The sequence below is a fragment of the Monodelphis domestica genome, chromosome 5 (genome assembly GCF_027887165.1).
Source record: "Monodelphis domestica isolate mMonDom1 chromosome 5, mMonDom1.pri, whole genome shotgun sequence".
In the NCBI taxonomy this organism is placed as follows: Eukaryota; Metazoa; Chordata; class Mammalia; order Didelphimorphia; family Didelphidae; genus Monodelphis; species Monodelphis domestica.
This window is the reverse complement of record NC_077231.1, coordinates 192,279,246-192,301,379: the sequence shown is the minus strand read 5'-3', so window position 1 is coordinate 192,301,379 and position 22,134 is coordinate 192,279,246. Positions and strand designations below refer to the sequence as shown.

At 36.5% G+C, this 22,134-nt stretch overlaps 1 protein-coding gene across 10 annotated transcripts in view; it reads left to right on the top strand.

Annotated features, from left to right (window-relative positions):
• The window catches only part of CADPS2 (calcium dependent secretion activator 2), a 758,482-nt gene that overhangs the window by 677,937 nt on the left and 58,411 nt on the right, over positions 1-22,134 (top strand). For all 10 annotated transcript variants that reach the window (XM_056799641.1, XM_007504220.2, XM_056799643.1 and 7 more), the window contains 3 exons: positions 4,410-4,484; positions 15,414-15,497; positions 15,591-15,623. In XM_056799641.1, coding sequence (XP_056655619.1) covers positions 4,410-4,484; positions 15,414-15,497; positions 15,591-15,623 — 192 coding nt within the window. The remainder of the gene's footprint in view (positions 1-4,409; positions 4,485-15,413; positions 15,498-15,590; positions 15,624-22,134) is intronic.

The window sequence follows — 22,134 nt, the reverse complement described above, 5'->3', positions numbered from 1 at the left end:
CAGAAGTCTGCCAAAAATTGTTATGCTGTGATTGCTTTCCAACTTTCTCATCGCTATTGGGGCAAAGCCTTATGTGTTTGCAAATTATTATTCTGTTTTCTTACGTGACATGTGATGATGCAAGCATGCTCTGTAACTACTCAGAATCGTGTTTAATAGACTGATTAGTGGCTGAATGCTCTTACCATGTGACAGTTGTGTGAAATGAGTCAGCAATCCCAGCCGTGGCCCTCCGGGACAGATGTTGAGATCACAAAACCACCACCGTATTTAGAAACCTCGTTAGGCATCACAGCAGAAAAGCAGAGCATTCAGTGGGCCACAGGCATTCATCTGCCCTCAAAGCCACTTCATTGGATGATCCCATCCATCGAGGATGAAAGCACATTCACGGGGCAACATGGGGGCCCATCTCTCGTTGGGCTTTGCTAGTTCTCAGGATAGAAAATTTCTGTCCCCTCCAGTGACAATCCAGCATCTTTAAAACTCATCCCATTAGTTGTGGCAAAACTTTTAAGACAATTAAACTGAATGAGGAACTAGTCAGTCTTCATTTCTTAGGTGGTTTGGGGAGAATGAGGAGGGGAATTGATCTTGAGTTCTCCTGGTGTAAAATAAAGCTGGGATTTTAGACAAGTGACTGTTCCTTCGATTCCCATTTCTCATCCCTGACAAGGTCCGGTAAAGGAGTAAAAGTCCTGAAGGGTGCTGCCTTTACCCTGGAGGCTAAGAGAATCACTGCTTACCGGCTGGAGTAGGACTCAGAAGGGGGATTTTACCCATTTCTCTGAAAGGCCTAGAATATGATGATATCAATGCAAATAGAAACTCAGATTTTTTTAGGACCTTTGAGATGGCTAAAATAAACATGTGTTCCTGATTTTTAATGTGCAATATATAAATCCAAATGAAGATTGTTCCTCTTTGGCTGTGAAATTATTTTTAATATTATCCAACTGTCATAAAATTTTCTCTAGTATTGACTAGTGCATTAGTATGATGTAGTGGAAGGCTTGGCTCTGGAATCTAAGGACTCACTTCCTTTACTACCTGGGATGCTTACTGCCTGTGTGACTTGGGGCAAATCACTTAAATGAGGGGACTGGACCAGATGAATTCTGAGGTCCCTTCAAATCCTAAATCTGTGATCCTATATTGTTCATTCTAAATTATTCATGTAGAGGATTCTGTGCTGTATTAAATATCAAATTCTAGACCACCTTCACTGTATTCCTGGACCAATACCACCTATTAGCCAATCAAAGTGTATAAAAGGAGCTCTATTATTATGAGATTATATTAATACTTCCCCAAGACAAATATAATTTAAAAAGTAAATTTGAGTGAGACATCATGATATGGCGAAGAGAGACAGAGAGGGCTGACCCTAGCTAGTTTCAGTAATACTTATGTTCAAAACCCATTTCTGACACATACTGACTGAGTATGTGACTCTGGATAAGTTAAAACCTTTTAGTTTGCCAGGAAACATTACAAGGTAGAGATCAAGGGCAGATATGCATTAAAAGAAAGAGATTTATGTATTATCAAGGGTTTCATATAGCAAGTGAATCACAGGTCTGGGCCTTGAAAATTTTTTTGGAAAAATATTAATCATATAATAATATATCTTATTATTAATAGAATAATATATGATGGTATATAAGAGCCATGATTATAAGGATGGCTTCATTCATTGTCCACTGTCCCTAGATCTACTGTAACCAGCACATAGCAAATGTTAAGTAAATGTTTATTGGCTGCCTGACTAAAATGATCTAAAATCTGAATAAATAAATGTTGGGTTATCCAGAGTTATCAATTATTTAACATAACTGCAGAGTTCTCTAGAAATCTCTTTTGAAATTTTAATAGAGGCTAAGCTAAATCCAGCTGTGATTTTTTTAAAGACAGTCACCATTCCAAAGGTCCATGATGGATTTCATCCTTTTAAATCAAAAAAGGGGATTAAATGGTAGCTACAATGACTCATTCCATATTTGCTTCCAGGAAACATAGGGTCTAACTTGACCCAAAAGCTTAACATATAAAGGCATCCCAGGAACTCTTCTTGGTGATATTTGGACACCTTTTGGGGGTCATTAAATAACCCAATGAAGTTATACAAATTGAAAGCTGAGGAAAATTAGGATGTCAATAAGCCAAATCTCAACAGCTGAGAAGGTTTGGGGATCTTGTTGGGGCCAAATCCATTGGATTATTTCCAGTTGACTTTCTTTCTTTAAAGCCCTCCTTAGTTTACCACACAAAAAAAAATAAAATCTGTAGTCTCATAAGAAATTAAATAAACCTTGAATCTATATGCTGAATCCCTTCCCTAATCCACACTGAAGAGTGGCTACAGTCAGAGGCTGGATTAGTTCCCTCTTGCTTGAAGAGATGCCAAATCTGAGGGAAGGGAGTTTTATGAAAAGAGAGTGGCAAAACATGAGATGGGCAGCAGAGTCTATTTACATAAACTCATCCACCACCCAGTCAGCTTTACAACTTTCAGCTTGGGGGGTGAGGAGGAGGACCTTCTGGGGAAAAGAAGAATTATTTTTTTTCCTCCTAACAATTTGATGAGGGGTGGGGGAATGGCTTCTTCAGCAAACCAGCCTTCTCTCTGAATAGAGAGTTCAGTTGCTGGGGGCCTAGGAAACATATTCTTGTGAGGGCTTGCCTGGCTCAGAAAATAGTGGGTAATTTAGGCTGGATCAGGACCTCAACTGCCAACTGGCTTTTTAAGGCTCTTTTTTCTACACCCCCACCCCTTTTTTATATACTTTGAGCTTTGCAAAAATCAGAAATTATACCTACTATACCTATACCTCAGCAATAGCAAACTACTCTCCATATTTCATATCCTTTTGCTTTGGGGGAAAGATCTAGTGTGGGGGCTAATAGGATCACAGATTCAACAATAATATAATTCAGCAAACCTTTAGTGTTCCATCAAATAAAATATTTACCCTTGGAAGTATATATGTGTGTATATATATATATACATATATGTATATATATATACATGGAGAAAGAGAGAGATCTTTTAAGAATATACTCTATATTATATATATATATAAATTTTTATATATTTGTGATGTCTTTTCCCACATTCCCACCCCTCAAAAAGGTAAAATCACATATCTGTAGAAGAATGCATATAATAGACATAAACACTCACATGCACACACACAAACAAATTTAACCTCCTCCTTTGTTGGGCTCCATGCAGGTAGAAGCTTAATAGACATAATTTTCATGACACAATAAGAAAAAAAAATCATTTCCTTGATACACCAAAGCAGATCTAAGTCGGTATTTTACTCTGTGTGGAAACTTTGAGACATGTTTTCAGAAAGAGGGGGGGAAAGACAGCTTTCAAAAACTTACATCTTAGCAAACTCTTCACTTGGCAGCTGCTAAGTTGGTCTAATGTTTATACTGACCTCAGTACTTTCCCTCTATGCATTATGTTTGCCATTGCAAGAAGCCTTGAACTATCAAGATAGGGTTAGTCTTTACAAGTCACATTTTGTGTGAAGTGGCTATTGGGGACAATGTGCTGTCAGATAAATGTTTCTAAAGGAAGAATTACTGTTTAAATTGATGTCCCTTCACAGGGCAGTATAAGCCCTAGCTCCTGCTAATTTAAGAATAGAACTCTGTAGCATTCTCTAAAGAAAGGGAGGAAAAAAGTCTTTCAGGTTTATTTTAAATATATCTTTTTTTCTATTTATTTAAAGGCGTCTTTTTCACGAGGAAGCAGGGCTGTGACTGTGGAGAGGGAGTGCTGTTTCATAATACCTATTATGGCCTATTAATTTGTTACCATCCATTCACCTTTGTTGATGAAATTTTAATTTTGCCCTTGCTTGAGCATATTGTAAGAATTGTATAAACTGCTGCTCCCCATGCTGACAAAAAGGTCCTTTTAGAATGAACAATTGGGAGCTCATTTTGTTTCTAGAGCACATTTAAAATAACTTATGAATGAGAGTTGTCAGACATGAAATGCTGTATTAATTAAATCTTTTTCTAGTCTTTTTGCTTCGCCAGCTAAACCAACCCTTTAGAAAAATACACGACCACCGTAATTATAGGGGAGGAGACAAAAAAAGTATCCTTCACATTCCTTCGCCTGAATAAGAATAAGAACTCAATTCATCTAAATAATAACCCCATTAGCTGCTTAACTCAACAGCCTGCATGGGAAAATTTTCAACACGGAATGTAAAAAAAGTGTTGATTGGGTAGATCGTTTTCAAGGTTTTGTCATTCTGAGGTTCAAAACGATCATTTCGAGTACATCTGATCTGTCAGGCTTGAGCTTTTAAAGTGTTTATGACTTATGACAAAAGTTTTGTGTTCATATCCACACTAATGCATCTTTGTCTTTTAACACCCAGCAACAGTATCATTCAAAAATAGACGATTTGATCGAAGACACTGTAAAAGACATCATTTCCCTTCTGGTCTCAAAGGTAAAGAAATATATCACGATTCCCTTTGTCATTCTTGTTGCTAAATAAAGCATTGGTTCCAGATGTAGAATTACTAGAAATATCCACATTTCCTACTTTTAATGTGATTGAACAAAAAAAATTAGTTGGAAAAAATGGAAGTGCATAAACTAGTTTCATCTAAGACTTTGGACATAAGGTTCACAACAAGTTATTGCTTTGTTTTAGTGTTGGTGTTGTTGAATTTCTTTGCCTTTAAGCAAAGCTGCTGGAAGTTCATGATTTTTTATTATCTTCTGTTCAGGGCACAGCCTTCAGTTTAGTGCATATGGGATGGGGTCCATGTTAGGTACTCAGTTCATCTAAACTAAAAAACTGTCCTTATAGATGGACAAAATTGAGAGCCACCTACATTGCTGGGGTGCCTGCTTCCTGTGACTAAAAAATACCACTCCCAGCTCCCTGCAAAGGTTTGCTCTTCCTTTAATAGGGAATAAAGCCATTTCATCCTATAATCAAAGATAAAGTCTCACTCTATAAACTTGGGTATTTCAATTTATGCTGAAGCAGCATCAGTCCTTCTTAAGAGCAGGAAAGGAGAAAGAGGGACTGAACAGACCAAATACTCAGTGCTTCAAGGGGAGAAACGCTATTGGGGGAAGGAGGGGAAAATGAGCATGGAAAGAAAAGGAAGTTACTTCAAAGACATATTCACCTCCTCCATAATTTTGCAAAGAGTTGGTCCTCCTAGACTGTAATAGAATACTTGTTCTTATTAGCCCCTAATAAGAATCCACATTCCACTAGTTCCTGTATTTATATGGAGGCGCAGATATGCCTTCCCCAATGCCTCTTTCTTTCTTTTCAAATGTCTCTCCGAACCAGTTTCCACCTTTCTTTTGTGCTTATGTATTATTTTGCACTATACTTATTTGCATGATTCATAACGCCCTCCCCCTTCTTTCTTTCCCCTTCCTGGGGCCCTAAGTTTAGAAAAAGACAAGGATAAAAGTTCCCACCTTGTTTTTAATCCGACTTCTTGAGATCAAGGCTTTTGGGGGAAGGTAAGGGAAAACCTCAGAAATGTTCACCTCCTCCTCTGTCCACCATCACCACCGCACTGCCCACGCACGCACAGCATGCTTTGCTGGCTGCTGAGCGGAGGTAGAGAAATCCACAACCACCAAAAAGCAACCTGGACAAAGAGAGAAATGAGTTTTAACACCCTTGGCAGCAGTTCTTGGGGAAATGTTTCCCATGTCAGCTTCTTCTTAAGAGCTGCTTATTTAAATCTATGGATTTTTGTCCATGTTGGCAGGAAAGACTGCAACCCATTCATCCCTTTTTAATTCTGTGTTTTTCTCATTTCCTTGAATTCTTCCTAGAGTTGCTGCCCAGCACACTAGAGAAACTCCACTAGCCTGTGTGTGGGGGGTCTCTAGGTCTCTGTGTATGTATGCCTATTCATGTGGAAGCAGGTATATGTTATATGTGTGTGCATACATGCATGTGTGTATACATGTGGGTGTGTATATATACATGTGTTGGGGTATGAGAGAACAAACACATGCCAGGGAAACCTTGGAGCTGTCAGCCTGCTAGGCTTTGCAATGGATTCCTTACTGGTTCCCCTCCTTTTCCAGCCATATATATATATATATATATATATATATATATATATATATATATATATATATATATATATATATATCCTTAAAGTTTTCGTAAGTCTTTTTTTTATTTTTTATTTTTATTTTATTTAATTGATTTGTAAGTCTTTTAAGCCGTAGAGGCAACTAAAACTCAGACACCCCTGAGTCACTCAGGAAGGGAGAAGCTACGCCTGTGGGGAATGGGGAAAGGGCTGCAGTTTCAAAGTTCAGAGAGAGCTGGCCTTTGAATCAGCATGACCTGGATTCAAGTCCCAACACTTATTGGTTGTAGGAACTTGGACCAGCAATTTGATTTCACTTCTCAGTGCCCTTAGATAATTCATAAGTGGCAGTTGAGTCACCAGGCTGCCTTGGTCCAGGAAGTCTCTTCTCTGAGGCCTCTATACTGAAGAAATCACAGATCCACACCAAAACAAACAGAAAGTTTCCATACGAGGTTTTAGGCAAAAGGGGTTCTGTTTTATTTAATTCTGGCTAACTAGGGGGTTTCACTTCTATTTTCTATGGCTTCTGCTTGGGTGATCCAAAAGCCCTTCTGAATTCAGGGAGGAATTACTAGGCTGTAGATTTTCAGTACAGCCTGACTGGTCAGGAATGCTTGTGACATTCCACCACCTGTAATAAAGTAGGATAGCACAGAAGATCATACTAGTCACTAGGAGCCTCATTCCAGAAATAGATCACAAAATAACAGAAAAGTCAAGATGAAAAGAGACCCCAGTGGTCCTCTCTTCTACCCTAAACCTCAACAGAAATCCCCTGGAAATGATGTCAGGCCTCTCTGAAGGTCTTCAGGGACATTTGCTCAGGCAGTTTATTCTACATTAAGTCCCTTCTAATTTATAATTAGGAATGATTTTTTTTCCCTTATGAATTGAGACTTGTGTCTTGGAAACATCTGCCCATTGCCTGCGGTTCTGTCCCCTCAGCCCAAGTTTTTTCTGCCTTTCAAGGAAATACTTGATGGTAGTAATAATGCCCCCCACAAATCTTCTATTCTTCAGACCAAATTCTTTCAATGGCTTTTTTTACATATGGAGGCCAAGCAAGTTCATAACATTCCAGTTTCTCATTGGCCTTCCTAAAATGTTGGTGTCTAGAACTCATTGCCAAATCCTGCCCATGACACTTGCTTCATGAGTAGAGTTACTTAACTTTTCTCCTCCTCATCATCCTTAAAGTGCAGATAATACTGCCTTCCTCAGGGAGTTCTGGTGAGGATCCAATAAGATAATAAACCTTAAAGCACTATATAAATGTTAGCCATCGTTGTTGTTATTATTATTCAGTAAAGCTTTCTTCATTAAAGACACTTTTTTGGAGGGGGAAGGGTTGGTCCAAATTGCATCGGTGTAAGGAATATATGGAAGGGAATTTCCTCTGCCAATGCAGATCAGCAACTGTTGCACAGTTTATAATCTTAGACAGTTGCCTCTGGCGCTGAGAGATTGTCTTGCTGAGAATCACATAGCCAGTATGTCTCGGGGACAGAACTTGAAACCACATCTTCCTGACCCCAAAGTTGGCTCTCTAAACTCTGCTTCATACTGACTCTCTGGATTCAGTGCTGCAATTAATTTAACTTGAGATTGCATTAGGGGTTGTTGTTCTTCTTCTTGTTTTTTATTGCTACAGAACTTTTTGAAAACTTATTTTGAGCTTGCACTATGCTAAGATTTCAAAATAACATTAATAGCTATCCAGCAAAGGCTTCCCAACCTGTACTTGTACAGGCATTTAGAAAAAGTAGGGGGTGGGGTACACTTACAGTACAAACAGAATTTATATCTGGCCCTAGACTCTAGCTGTGTGACCCCAATTGCCTAGCTGTTAAGACTCTTTGGTCTAAGAATGGATGCTACAACAGATGGAAAAGATTTCAAAAGCAAAACAAAACAAACACAGCACTTTATGTGAATCCTATTTCATCTTATCTGTGCTGTCCCATGTTTCAAGCCTCTTGATTTATTTGGGAATTCAGATTCCGGCATCCAACATATAGAACAATCCCTGTTTTGAATCATTTACAAATCTGAACAGCAGAGGGACAATCATATTTGTATCACTGTCCTTTGTGCCTACGTAGTATTACATGGGGAATACTTAACAAATACCTGTAGAATTGAAATAAGTCTGTCTGTACCTTGATCCATGACATTACTTTAACAGCAAGTAAAATATAACCAAAGAATGAGCTCTGTGGCACTCCATTAGAAACTTCCTTGCAGGATAAAGTTAATCCATCTGTATTCTTGGTCCAATCATTCAACCAGTACTAAATCTATACTCTGATTCAGTTCGTTTTTCCCATTCACATATTTCCCCATAGATAGCATTAGAATTTTTTTCAGATTTCTAATTGAAATTCAAATATACAATGAATGAACATAGCATTCCTCTGACCTACTAACTCAATAATCCTGACAGAAAAGGAAATGAAGTTAGTCTGGTTGAACCTATTTATACTTTTTTCAGCATTCAAAATCTATATTTTAATTGTATATTCTAGAATTTGTCAATAAGACTTAATTTATTCTGGAATTTGATCTTGTATTATATTCTTTATTAATATATTCTAGGATTTTTGTTTTTGTTTTTGTTTCTTTGTTAAGAATCCAAGTCAAACTTAACTTGCCTATGGTTTTAGGGATTTGCCTCCTTCCACTTTTTGAAAATTGGGGCACTTGCCAAATATTTGTCTAGTAGCACTTTCCCAATAGCTGTAATTTTTCATAGCTCTCATAGATTGTTGACAGTGACCCAACAGTATAATCACAAGTTATTACTGCTGTTTTTAATACTTTGACACATAGATCACCCAGACTTGAAGAATGGAAGTAAGATACCAATTAGAAAGTTAGTGCATTAGCCCAGATCAAAGGAGATGATGACCTAAAATGGGAATGATTATCTGAATCACCATTTGCCCTTGATTGCCCATGACTTGACTTGTCCTTGATGCACAAAAGTGGAAAGTGATTTCCTTATTCCCAGCATATGTTTAATATACCTTACTGGTATTGTTCAGATTCTTTGTAAAGATACTAGGCTTCTTTCATAAATATCTTGACTCATTGTGAAGTTAGCACTTTTTTTGAACAAGATGAGAAGAGATGGTTGGCCCTCACTCTTTGCTGTAGGAAGAATGACTGGCTCCTCTTCTCATGGCAAATAGATCTTAATGAAGTTTAAACTTCTGATCAAAAACCTTTAATGGTTCCTTGCTGACTCAAAAAAATTCCAACCCATAACCTTGCATTTAAGAAACCCCAAAATATGCCAACAAAATATTCTTTCAGACTTATTTTATGATGCTGCCTTTCACTGACTATATGTGTTAGCCAAACTATAGAGTTACTCCCTGTTCTTCAATATACACCTGCCTGATCTAATGTTGGTGTCTTTTTGGCGTAATGATCCTCCATTGCAAGTTATATATATATATATATAAACTGACATCAAACACTTGTTTTGTTTTGTTGGTTTTTATTTGCTCAGAGTTCAGGCTAGTTCCTTCTACATAGCAGATGCTTATCAGATATTTGCTAAAAAGAAATTTCCAACAATTTTTAAGAGTGAAATTTATTTTGCATTAAAATTATTAGAGGAATTAGTTTTTCTCCATCATCAAAATAGTTACCTCCTGAGATAAATGGATTGATCTAACTAAACTTGAAGATTTTTCTAAATTAATTAATTTTAGCCATTTTTTTCTTCCTCCCATCTACTGAGAAAAAAAAGGAGAAACAAATTTCTTAATATAAATATGCATATGCACAATCCAGCAAAAAAAAATTCCTTATTTCTGGTCAAAAAAATATATATCTTTATGCAACCTCAATCCACCACCTCTTTGTCAAGATAGTTAATATGTTTCATCATAGGTCTTCTGAAATAATGGATTGATAGCACTCTTAAAGTTCTCAAAGTTGTTTGTATTTATAGTATTGTATTGTTTTCCTGGTTCTGCTCATCTCATTTTTCATCAGTTCATAGAAGTCGTACATATTTTTTTCCTTTTTGTAACACTGATATAACAGTATGCATTGTTCTGCTTCTGCTCAATTCATCCAGAATCTATCCATGTTTTATGAATTTGCTGATTTCCTCTTTTACTATAGCATGATAGTTTTCCATTTCACAATTCTTAAAAAATAATTTTTAGTGAAGAAATTGTTGAGGATCAATTCTGAATTTTATCAGAGATAAAATTTCAAATAACCTAGAATCTACTCTTCTCTGAGATATACCTAATTCTATTCACCAAAGTTCTTGGGGAACAGCCTCAGAAATTCATCTTTCTCCCCTTTTTCTTGAAGTTGAAGGAGAGAAGGAGAGATGGCTGTGCCCACCAGCCCTTTTTACCCCCATAATCAGTCTTCAAGAAGCCCTGATTAGATCCTCTCTTCTTTTGGTGATATATGGCCTATCTGAGCAACATATATTGCTATAATAGGCAATATGTAGGAGGAAGTGGACGAAATGACTTGTTGGAGGGAAGGAGAGAAGGATAAGGTCAGAAGATTTTGATGACATTGCATTTGGGAAACTATCCAGTGCTTTTATTAACACCAAACTTCTCCTAAAACAAACACCCATTTTTTTTAACATCAGCATTATTCTGTTAGTAGCTGGAGATCATATAACATTCCAATTTCCAAAGAAGTAAATATGTATCTTATTCAAAAATCAATGGAAGGATCCATGATGTCTATGAATAGACCATCACATAATACCTAGATGGAATCACCCACCAGAAATAATATAAAGGATTTCCCAAGGAGTTACATACATACAGAAGAAGTAGCCTAGCTATGTGCAAAGAGCAAAAGATAATTTATTAACAAATCATGTACCACATCATTTGATATATATATATATATATACACATACACATATATATGTACATATATATATATTGAAAAACTAGATTAAGATGTTCAAAAAGTCAAGAAAAGATTCTGGAGAGGCTTGATGGGATAATATGGATGAAAAGACATGAATGTATTGTCTTTTTACATCATCAAAACAAGTGCCCACTAATGAAATCACAGATACATCAAAATATTAAAGAAGCAAATACATACATACATATATAATAATGATTATATTAAATCTCCCGAGTCCTCAAGTATTAAAAGAAATATTGATACAGCATGTAATGAAAGAAATGCTTTTTCCAAAATATTGTTAAAAATAAGATGGACATGGGGCTGATATTACATGTAGATGAAGTAGGTGGATGCCATTAAGGTATAACATCTCCCACTGGCTGCTACAGGCTTGCAATATCTGCCATATAATCACTCCCATTGTTTCCAGAAAACCCTTTGTTAAAATGTCATTATATACCTAAAGGGAGCAGCAAATAAAGATCCATTAGCAGAAAGGAAACTGGACACAAAAAAGGTAACCTGACTAAAGAAGTAAGAAAATGAGTGAGCCTTGGGCCATCAGAAGAGAGCTTTGGGGCAGTGGGTGCCTCATACAGGAAAATAACATCCAAAAAGTCAAGGCAAAAGAATGATCAGGGAAGGGATACCAAAGACAAACTTCAACTAATTAGTTCTTTTATCTAGGGCTGGCCCTGAATTGATGATATCCACTTAGTTTCAGGTGTTGTTCCACTGAATTTAAATGCTTTGGTGCTATAAATAAATCTTCTAAGTCTTTTCTAGTATTGCTATTATAACATTCAAATATAAAAATACATATTCATTTCCCTTGCCACAGTATCACGGATTAAAATAGCAAAACAATAGGCAAAATATAAAGAGCATATTGATAGCACAGGGAGTTTGCCCAGGGAAAAATGCACCTGGCAACAAAAATAATGAAAGGTTATTATCTTATAACATGACTAGTTGTATATAGCAATTGCCTTCTTCCAAATGGAGAATTATTAGCATAGAAGAATTTTAGCGAGTTCATTCTAAGAAAAGTATTTTTTAAAAGGGAGACATTTGGAAAAGGAGAGAACATTACATAAGTAAAATGTAGTATATATGGCATATTATTGTCATTTAGATGGTGATACATAAGAGGAACATATGTGTGTGTGTTGAACAAGTATAGATATAGATCTTACAGTTCTTCACAACATAACCTGAAATCAATATTGTGTTTGGGAATGGTAGTAGTCTGTGTGTCTGTGAAAGACAGGGAGAGGGGAATGGGCAGCTCCAGAGACTGAGAGAGAGCATGGAGGAGGGGTGTAGCAAGTAGTTCTGGATCATATCACAAAAAGGAAACACACATAAAAGACCCCAAAATTTCTGTTGTTTTTTTTTCCTATCAATTTTGCAATCTATCACTTTTTTTTTTCACCTCAAGCTGTGAAACACCTTTTATGACCACTCTGAGCAATTGTATGCTTTGGGATGGAAACTCTGCAAATATCCTTATATTTGCCTAATGAAATGTCACATCCAACTACCAAATATTGTGTTTTATACCCACAAGATTCTAGAGGATAGATACCCACTGCCTTATTTTGGAATTTTTACTTTTACCATTGCTTTTTTTTTTCAGTTAAGGAAAAGTGAAACTTAAGTGGTTATTTAAATTCAATGGCGATTTCACCTTAATATACCTTGTGGCAAAGCTTACACTTCATTTTTGTCCTTCATTCCAGACTGCTTTCTTCCACTGTTGCCTTGAGAGTTAGTATAGGAGATTTAGCAAATAGGTAATTACACACAAAGACCTTAACTGCTAAAACAGTGTTCAAACAAACCCATTAAACCGAATCAACAATAAAGACCAGTGAAACAAAGAGATTGCAGTGTTTCATTTCAACCTGACATTCTCCAGAGAACAGAAAGCACAAGGCAAACCCAGAAGTACTTATCTATTCCCTGAGCTGTGTGGAGAAAGTTCACAGGAAGCAGTTAAAGACACAGTAACTATGCCCTGCATTAAACTAAATTTCTTTGGGATTTTGCTGTTTTGGGCTGTTACATAGCGTTTCTGAGAGTGATGTATTACTTTAGAATCTAGGCGTAACAAAGATTAGTTATAAAATTAGCTCTTCCTTCCATGGGTGATTTCAGAAGTGCCTAGCTCAGAAAAGCATTCATTTAGGAACATTCTGCTAAGGCTGGCAGGGTCCCAGAGGAACAGGAGCTGTTCACTGCCATGTAAGCAATAAGTGTCCCTGCTGGATCTTGGCCCACTCTGGGGACCATTAGGAGCAGGGAAGACTACAAGGAGACGCTTACAATTGGTCTTAGGAAGTAAAGAATGTTGTGACATGATTCTAGCAGTTCAAGTTGTCTGTGTGAAACAGCTGCTTTCAGAGAGAACTCTATGGATTGTTTAGCTACTCAGAGGAGAGTGATTATTGTCACAGCCAAAAAAAAAACAGTGCCTAAGATCTATCTACCCCCCACCCAGAGCCACCCCCTTGCCCCCTGCAGCCAAGTTATTATAACACTTGACCCAAACCTTTCTTTGCAATCACCACTGTGTCCCTTTCAGAGCACCTACCTACCCCTGTAATGCCCCTGACTTAGAACATTCATATCTCAGTTGGGTATCCAGAGAACACAACTGATCACACTTTGGGGACATGGATTTTGCACTTCAAACTGCTCAAAGTGCATGCCATTTTTTCCTATATCAGTGTGTTTTCATATTTTTCTTAATAGCAGACTTTTACTAAAAGGTGACTATATCATAGCTTTCTACAGTCATTTAGTTACCTTAGAGATTGCCTCTCTCCACATGACAAATGAGATCACCCAGAACACACTTGCTCTCAAGATTTGAGTTACAAGAGACAAGGCATTTTCCACAGAGAGCCATTAAATTTGGAATTCCCTTTCCCTGGTCTGACATAGCCCAGGGGTATTAGCCTTCTGGGTTGGTAAAAACCACATCAAGTGAGGTTAGCCTTCCTTGATTAGTAGTAATCCTATTGGGCAGGAAGAAACTGCTAATTTGGGTTTAAATTATTAGTAATTTATGATTTTGTCTTTTTATATTCATATCCCTTAAGACAATTGCACAGCCATATTTATTTTCATCTTCTTGAAAATTTTGAGATAGTAAATTTATAAGTATTTCTGTTCTATGTTCATACATCATGTTACAGAGAGGGAGGAAAAAGTTTTTTTTTCTTTTTATCTTGCACAAATTATTTCGCAGTCATTGATAAACTACATAGGCAAGCTGATCTGAGTTACCTAATCCTTCCACAGTGATGACCTGAGGCTAATAAGTTATGTCCTTAGAATTGCTAATACTTTTTTAGAAGAAGCTGTTGACAAGAACAAAAATTAACCATTGATAATTTTCCCATTCAGTTTTAGAAAACTTGGTCATTATTTGCCCTTTGGAAGTTTATACTTTGTTGTAACAGATGGACCATAGGTTTCTTAGCATGATTTAGTCAATGAACTCCATTCATCTCTTCTTCTTGGCTCTGCCCCCTCAAAGTATTTGCTCATTTTTACCTGGACTCTAACTTTGAGTATTTGATAAGCTGTGTTGTAAATGTGTTTAAGGTACCTAATTTGTGTCTATTGCTTCTTCCCCAAATAGCCTATAAGCTTCCTCAAGACAAGGACTGTGTTTTCTGTTTCTTTTCAAGGTCATAATGGTATTTGAGACAGCTCTTTGTAAATACAAAGTGCTTAGTATTTAGTAGATTATTTCATTCATGTCACAGAACAGACTTTTAAACTGATCTTTCATTATCTTTTCTTCTTTCTTCCTTCAGTCTACATGTAAGACTTTTGGGAAAATGGAGAAATAGTGAATAATGTTCAAATTCCCAGATTTCTTTTTGTGTATGTTGAAGGTTGAAAATTATTTAAGGATATGCATACAAAATGCAAGTTGTCTATTAGTGGTTTTAAATATCCCATTCAAAGAGTAACTAGCATCAAGTTTCAGGGCTTTTTAAAAAATTGTTGCTAATTTTTTATAGATCACTTCACTTTACAGATTTACTTTACAGATTACTTCACTTAATATAAAGTGTAAGGAAACCAAATATCATAAAACTTTAAATAGACTATGAAATTGAAAGAAAAAAAAAAGATTGTAGTGATAGCCAGGATTACTGACCAGCTTGGCTTCTACATCAGCTAGTAGTACTAGGAGTTAATGAGACCCAGGCAAAGACTATCTGGGTTCTTTACAACCCAGTTTCCACATAAAATGGAAGGAATATGTTATGTTTCTTGCATTGTGCCCAGTAATTAGTAGCCTATTATATTTCCTCGTACTGATAAAATTATCCCCAATATTAATGTTCTGTGTTGTTCTGTAGTTTGTTTCAGTGTTGGAAGGGGTGCTATCTAAGCTGTCAAGGTATGATGAAGGCACTTTCTTCTCATCCATTCTGTCATTCACTGTAAGTATTTGGATAAGTTTCCATCTACATTTTAACTGCCATTATTTGTTATAAATAATTTCAAATTAATTATCTGTTTCTTTCTCATCCAAGGTGAAAGCAGCTGCAAAATATGTTGATGTTCCAGTGAGTAGAACTCCTTTCTTCTCTTTTAACTTCTTTTTTTTTTTAACTCTAGGTAGTTCTTTTTGATTGTGGATTTGCTTTTATAGAAGGCTTTATAATATTAGATCAAGGATACCTATTTCATAGAATTTAAAATCTTGAAAAGAACTAGCGGTTCTAAGATGTAAAGGAAAGGAAGAAGATCAGTCTGAGAAGAGGACAAAGTCTGTATAATGCTTTGTATGTATTTATTGGCATGTTGTTTTCTCCATTCAATTGGAAACTCTTTGGGGGACAGAACTGTCTTTTGCCTCTTTGTATTCCCAGTTTTTAGCAAAGTAACTGAAACAAAGTAAGTATTTAATAAATGTGTGTTGATTGATTGACTAATTAATGATAAGCCACTTATCTTCTTATGCCTAACAAAATGTCTGTCTACTAGCCTTAAAGGATTTGCAGATCTACTTTGAAAGAGGGGCTTTCCTCATGAAAGGAGTTCCCCAAAATGATGAAATCATAGATCTGGGCAAAAAAAAAATCTAAATATCCTATAATCCTTTACCAGAAAGTACTCAATATGTAGTTGAGTCCCAGCTCCAGCACTTGCTTGCTGTGGGACCTTTAGCAAATGAAGAAACGTCCCTGAACCTGTGAAAGTGTTGCCTACCTTAAAGAGTGGCTGAGAAGTTCAAATGAGGTTCTGCATATCAAAGTAGATACTCATTTCCCCAAAGCACAAAGTTTTGGATCTGGAACTTCCCTATTCAAGCTCCAGAGAAATTCCCTCTTCAGTAAAATGTAAGGTCCTCACTGGGCAGGTCAAGGCCTTCACTATCACCCTCCAGCCTCCATTGCCAGGCTAATAAGCCATTATTCTACTTCATATACTCCATGTCCCAACAAGATTGTTCTGTTTACTCCTCTATGCCTAAAACATTCCATCCCCTAATTCCCTCCCTGCCTTTGCAAATCCCCCCATGCCAGAAATAAAGTCCCTGCTCAACTACACCTTGTAGAGTCCCCAGCTTACTGCAAGATAGATTCAACTCCAGTGTTAGCCAATACAAGTTCCATTCTGATTCCCCTTCCTTCTCAGGATCCCCAAGGAAATTACTTTGGGGACACTTATATTGACTTAATTGGTATTTCCCACCAATAGATAAGCTCCTTGTAGATAGGTCTTGTGTGTCTTTGTACCCACAGCCCCAGATCCAGAAACTGAGACATCAGGTGCTTAACAAATGCCTATTGAATAAAGGAAAATATTTTGTAACCACAAAGTCCAATTATAAATGTTAGTGATTATTAAATTATTCTTAGCATTCCCCCCTCGGAGGTCGTGGATGTGCCTTCCACATAGAGGAGGCTCGGTAAGTACTTGATAGGTGAATGAGAGTTGATGGATGAGTAGATATTCTGGGCAATAAACTTCTGGGTCTGAAAATATTAGCTGGTTTAGGAACTAAGGCAGATGGAAGGCGATGAGATAAGAGACTGGAAGAGAAATTCTCTAGTGAAAGTCACAAGGCCCAGAAGTTATTTGGTAGAGAGAAAAAAATAACTTAGAGATTATGAGGGTTAAGAAATACAGATTCTATGAAGTGACAAAAGAATAAAAAGTATAAAAATGATTCAAATCTTAAACTCTTCTTGGGAGGAAAAACAAATGGGGAACCATTGCTCCAAGAAACTTAAAAGACTTTCAGAAATGCCTTCCAGATGCAATGCAGTTAAATATATATATATATATATATATGTATGTATGTATATGTATATATATATATATATATATTATGGCAGAGCATGGAAGAAATATAATTTCTTCTAATTTGCTGTATGTATTGCTGGACAAACTCTACTTGTAATGCCTATTTGACTTGTGTAAGGTTGACTGTGCTTCTTTTTGCAACCTGAAGTTAACAGGACAAAGTCATACCAGTATATTCTTGAGCACAACTGAATTTTAGCATTTTATGCCTCATCTTGGATTTTAACACAGCCGCTGACTTTCAGCAGATCCTCCCCTTAATACCCTGTGGATAAGATGATAGAGAGATAAGCTAGATGAAAATACTCTCAGGTATATTTGTAGCCAGTTACACAACCTTCTTCAAAGGCTTTTGATTAATGATTTGGTGACAAAAGGGAACAGTAAAGTAGAGCAACAATCGACAGCCCCATCCTAATCAAGAGTGTTGGGTTTTTTCAGTGACTAATATAAAAGCATAGTGTGCTTATCAGATCTGTAGGTGATACAAATCCAGAAGTGGTACTATATATGATAGATGGTAGAATCAACATTCAGCTTCAACAAACAAGAACATTGTTATCAATCCAAGAAGAGAATATTTAACAGGGATAAATGTGAAATCATACCTTAAGCTCAACAATATGTGGATTTCACAGAGGCAAAATTGGGAAAAGTAAAAATGTGATGTGGAAAAAAAAAGATTTAAAGATTTTGTTTATGTAAAAAAAAAAAAGACATCGAAGTTTTGGTTGACCTCCACTTCCACATGAGCCAGTAGGTTCTTCACGTGGCTTCTAGAAATGCTAACATGATCTTAAGGCTACACTAAAAAGTCAGTAGTCCAAGTCACAAGAAGTAATCACCTCGTGGTATTATGTGCTGGTTAAACCACATCTAGAGTGCTTCAGTGCTTCATTCTGGCTTCCACATTTTAAGAGAGGCATTAAAATTGGGTTAAATACCTGGTATTGAGGGAACTGAAAACCATGGTGTATAAAGAAATAGCCGTGGATGTTTAACCTAGAAAAGACTTAAAGAAAACCTGTTAGTCATCTTCAAATATTTAAATTGCTGACATGTAGAAGGAACAGACCAAACTTCCCTTGCTGTACAATAAAAAACCAGGAGAAAGGAGGAGGAGTTTCAAAGAGACAGATACTGATTCATGTAAGAGAAAATGTTTTGACAGCTAGAGTCATTGGAGTCATTGGTGGCTAATAAGAGAAACCATTCTAACAATTAGTTTTCTATCCATAATAGACTCCAGCCTGAGATGGTGAGCTCTTTGTTTATTCAAGGTATTCAAGTAGAGTCTAAAACAACTGCTCTAAAGGAAACTACTTTCCTTAAGCTCACAATTTGGACTGTGAGGCCATTATTCAATTCAACAAATATTTATTGATCCTTAATGAATGCAAATCACTGAGCTATGATAGGTATGGGGGACACAAACATGAGGAATCACAAAAGCCAGGCACTGACAGAACTCTACAAGATAGGAAGGGAGGGAATGCATATACCAGTAATGGTAATAGAGTTAGAACATGATGAGCACCTTGTAAACACTATGAAAATTCAAGCAATTTTTATTGAATGTATTAGCAAAGGTTAAATAAAAAGCCAGGAAAGATTTAGGGAGAGAAAATTCACTTCAAAATGGTAGCTTCAGGGAAAACTTCACAGAAAACAGGACCCCTGAGATGGGCTTTGAAGAAAGGGAAGTATTTTTTGTTATTGTAATAATAATATCTAGCATTCATTCTAGTTTATAGTTCTTTAAAGTTCTCTTTAAGCCCATTACATATGTTCTCTCATTTAATCTTCACAATATCCCTGTAAAGTTGGTACTATTATTATCCCCATAATACAGATGGGAAACAGAGGCTGAGAAAAGTTCCCAACAAAGTGGTAAGTGTAATTTTAGCAGACAACAGGGAACTAGCATAATACAGGCAGGAGTGGGAAGGATGAGGTTGTAGAACTGGAAGTTTTCTATCTGGAAAGTTTTTTTCTATCTGGAAGTTTTCTATTTTCTATCTTCATGTAATACATGAAGAATAATGTGAAAGACTAAATGTAAGAAGGAATCAGATTGAGGGGACTTTGATGGTGAGGTTCAAGGGTTCTACACATTTTATTGGCCACAGAGAGCTCTTAAAAGTTAGCAAGCAAGTAAATGACACAACATGATTTGTACAAACAAGAATGTTACTTTGGCAATTATGTGAAAGATAGACCAAAAGTGAGGGCAAGAAACAAGAGGACTCTCAGAAAGCTCTTTGAATAAATAGTCCAGATAAGAAGCTTAGAAGACCTAAACTACCATGGTGTCATTGGAAATAGAAAGAAAAGGGAGGGTGAAAGTGATATTCCTGGAGTAGAATTGACAGGCTAGAACTGATTGTATCTTGGGAGAATGTTTTTTTAATGACTCCCAAGTTTCTAAACATGTGAGGATGGGGTTGGTAGTAGTATAGACAAAATTATAGAAATTAGGAAGAGGATTTTGGAAAGATGAAATTGAGATCATTTTTCAGAGTTGTTAAGTTCTCCCTGACATTAGGATATCCAAAGAGAGATGTCCAGTAGGTAGCTGGAAGTGTAGTAACTGGAGCAGAGGGGAGAGGTTAGGGCTTTTTCTAGAGGTTTGAGATTTTGCTATTCCAAGTCAGTGGGATGTAAGATTTTACTGAGGGAGCTCAAGGGTGCCTTGATAGATGTGCTAGTTCCCAATTTAAGGGCTTACTTCCACAGAGATGGAGAAGACCTATGGTTTGCACATTACTCCCTCTAGGCAGGCTTATGCAAAGGAGAGAATGTGGATTGATGAAAAGACCTAGGACAAACCAAGAATAAACCTATGTCTTGGGAGTAGGAAGTAGAAGAAGCTACAAAGAACATCAATGGGTGGTCAGAGGTGGATAGAACTATAAAAATGCATTATGCCTCTAGGGAAGGGAGGAAAAACTAGCAAGAAATCTTATAGTTCCTCCTGCTTCTGAAGAGTCTAGGAAGATGAAGACTGAGAAAAGGTTCTTTCATTTAGCCTTTGGGTCATTGGTGAACTTGGAGAGAATAATTTCTTTAGAGGAATAGGCATAGAAAACAGATTTGAAAATGTTGAGTTACTGGGCAGCAATTAAGAAGAACTGACACAAAGATTATTCTTCTTAAGAGTGTGTCCTTTAAAGACTGAGAAATTTTAAGGGGTTTTGGAGCCAACTGTTTTCTTGCTTGTTTGTTTGTTTTAGAGCAAAGAGATTAGAATGTTGTAGATAGAAGAGCCAATATACAGAAGGAAAAATGAAAAATGTGAAAGTATGCAGCTTGATGGATGCAGCAAGGTCTCAGGGGAAACATTTGGAAGTGAAAGGAATCAAGGGGGTAAGAATTAGTGTTGGCAGGAAAGAGGTATTAGTTCATCTTCTGAGACTAGAGGGCAAAAAAAAAAAAGAATGGCTAAATAATAACAGCTAATATCTATATAACCATTTGAAGAGTACAAAGTACTATATACATACATATATATAATTTTAGTTATTCCTTGCAACAGTCCTGTGAGATAGTTCCTACAAGTTATTATTCTCATTTTACAAATAAGGAAATGGAGGTTCAGAATGGCCATGGCTTATTCAAAGTCAATTCATGTTTCTCTTAACTTAGATCCAGGGCTTTTTTTTTTTTATTATGGTATGCTAATTCTCTGAAAACAGAGAAAGTTTGTTATAGAGAAAGTATAATTAAAGGACTCATGGATGACTTTAGTCTCAGGAAAAAAGGAAGGAAGGTCATTTCTTGAGGAAAAGGATCAGAGAAAAGCAGATTTGGAATAGCTACAAAAAGAAGAACGCTAGAGATTTAGAAGAAGAATACAGTAGTAAGGGTCCAACCAAAATCATATAATGTTCTTAAATGGCCGTAACTGTGGTGTAGAAGACAATTCTTCAAAAGAACTTCCAGGCTATTAAGGTTGCATTAAGTGGTGGAAATTTATCCGTCATAACACATGTGACCTATAGTAAAAGATCACAGAATCTTATCATTGAAAGACACCTCAATTCTTATTGTCATCATTATCCACAACCACCATGCTAAGTGACTTGTAAAAACATCTTTACCATATACCCTCTCCTTCATAATTAGTCTTCTCCCTTGTCATGGCCAGTCCTACCTCTTCCCAATTCCTTCCTCTCCTAGCTTCCTCATTTATACTTTCTAAAAGCCTACTTATTCATTAAATGCCAATTCAAAGGCTCCCTCCCCCAGAGAGTCTTTGCTGATTATCCCCCACTGGTAATGACTTCTTTGATAATGAACTTCACATAGCACTTTGTTCTGTATTTATACTTATTGTGTGATATGTATATTATAGTTATCTGCCTTTGTATCATGTTCCCCTACTCTGTGATCAATGAGTGCAGGAACTCTCTCTTGCTTAAATTTTGTCTTTCCCCAATAATTACCAGCACAGTGTTCTGTACAAAGAAGGTCTTTAACTAAAATTTAATGAAATATTTAAAAGAGCAAAGCCCAGCCAATTAGTCTGGAAGCAGGAAAGAGATAAAGTGGCTTTGCTCTTCTAAATATTTCACTCTCATTTTATTCGTCTCTTCTATGTGTGATTGTGGATTTTTTCCAAAAAAATAGTAGCCTTCCTTACCTTTGGTTCTAAATTCTCTCTCAAGAATGATCTCTTCTATTCTCAAACATCCACTGGTAACTTCAATGGCCCTTCCAGAAATCATGGAATCACTTTAAAAGTAATGTTTTTCTCCCTTCTAA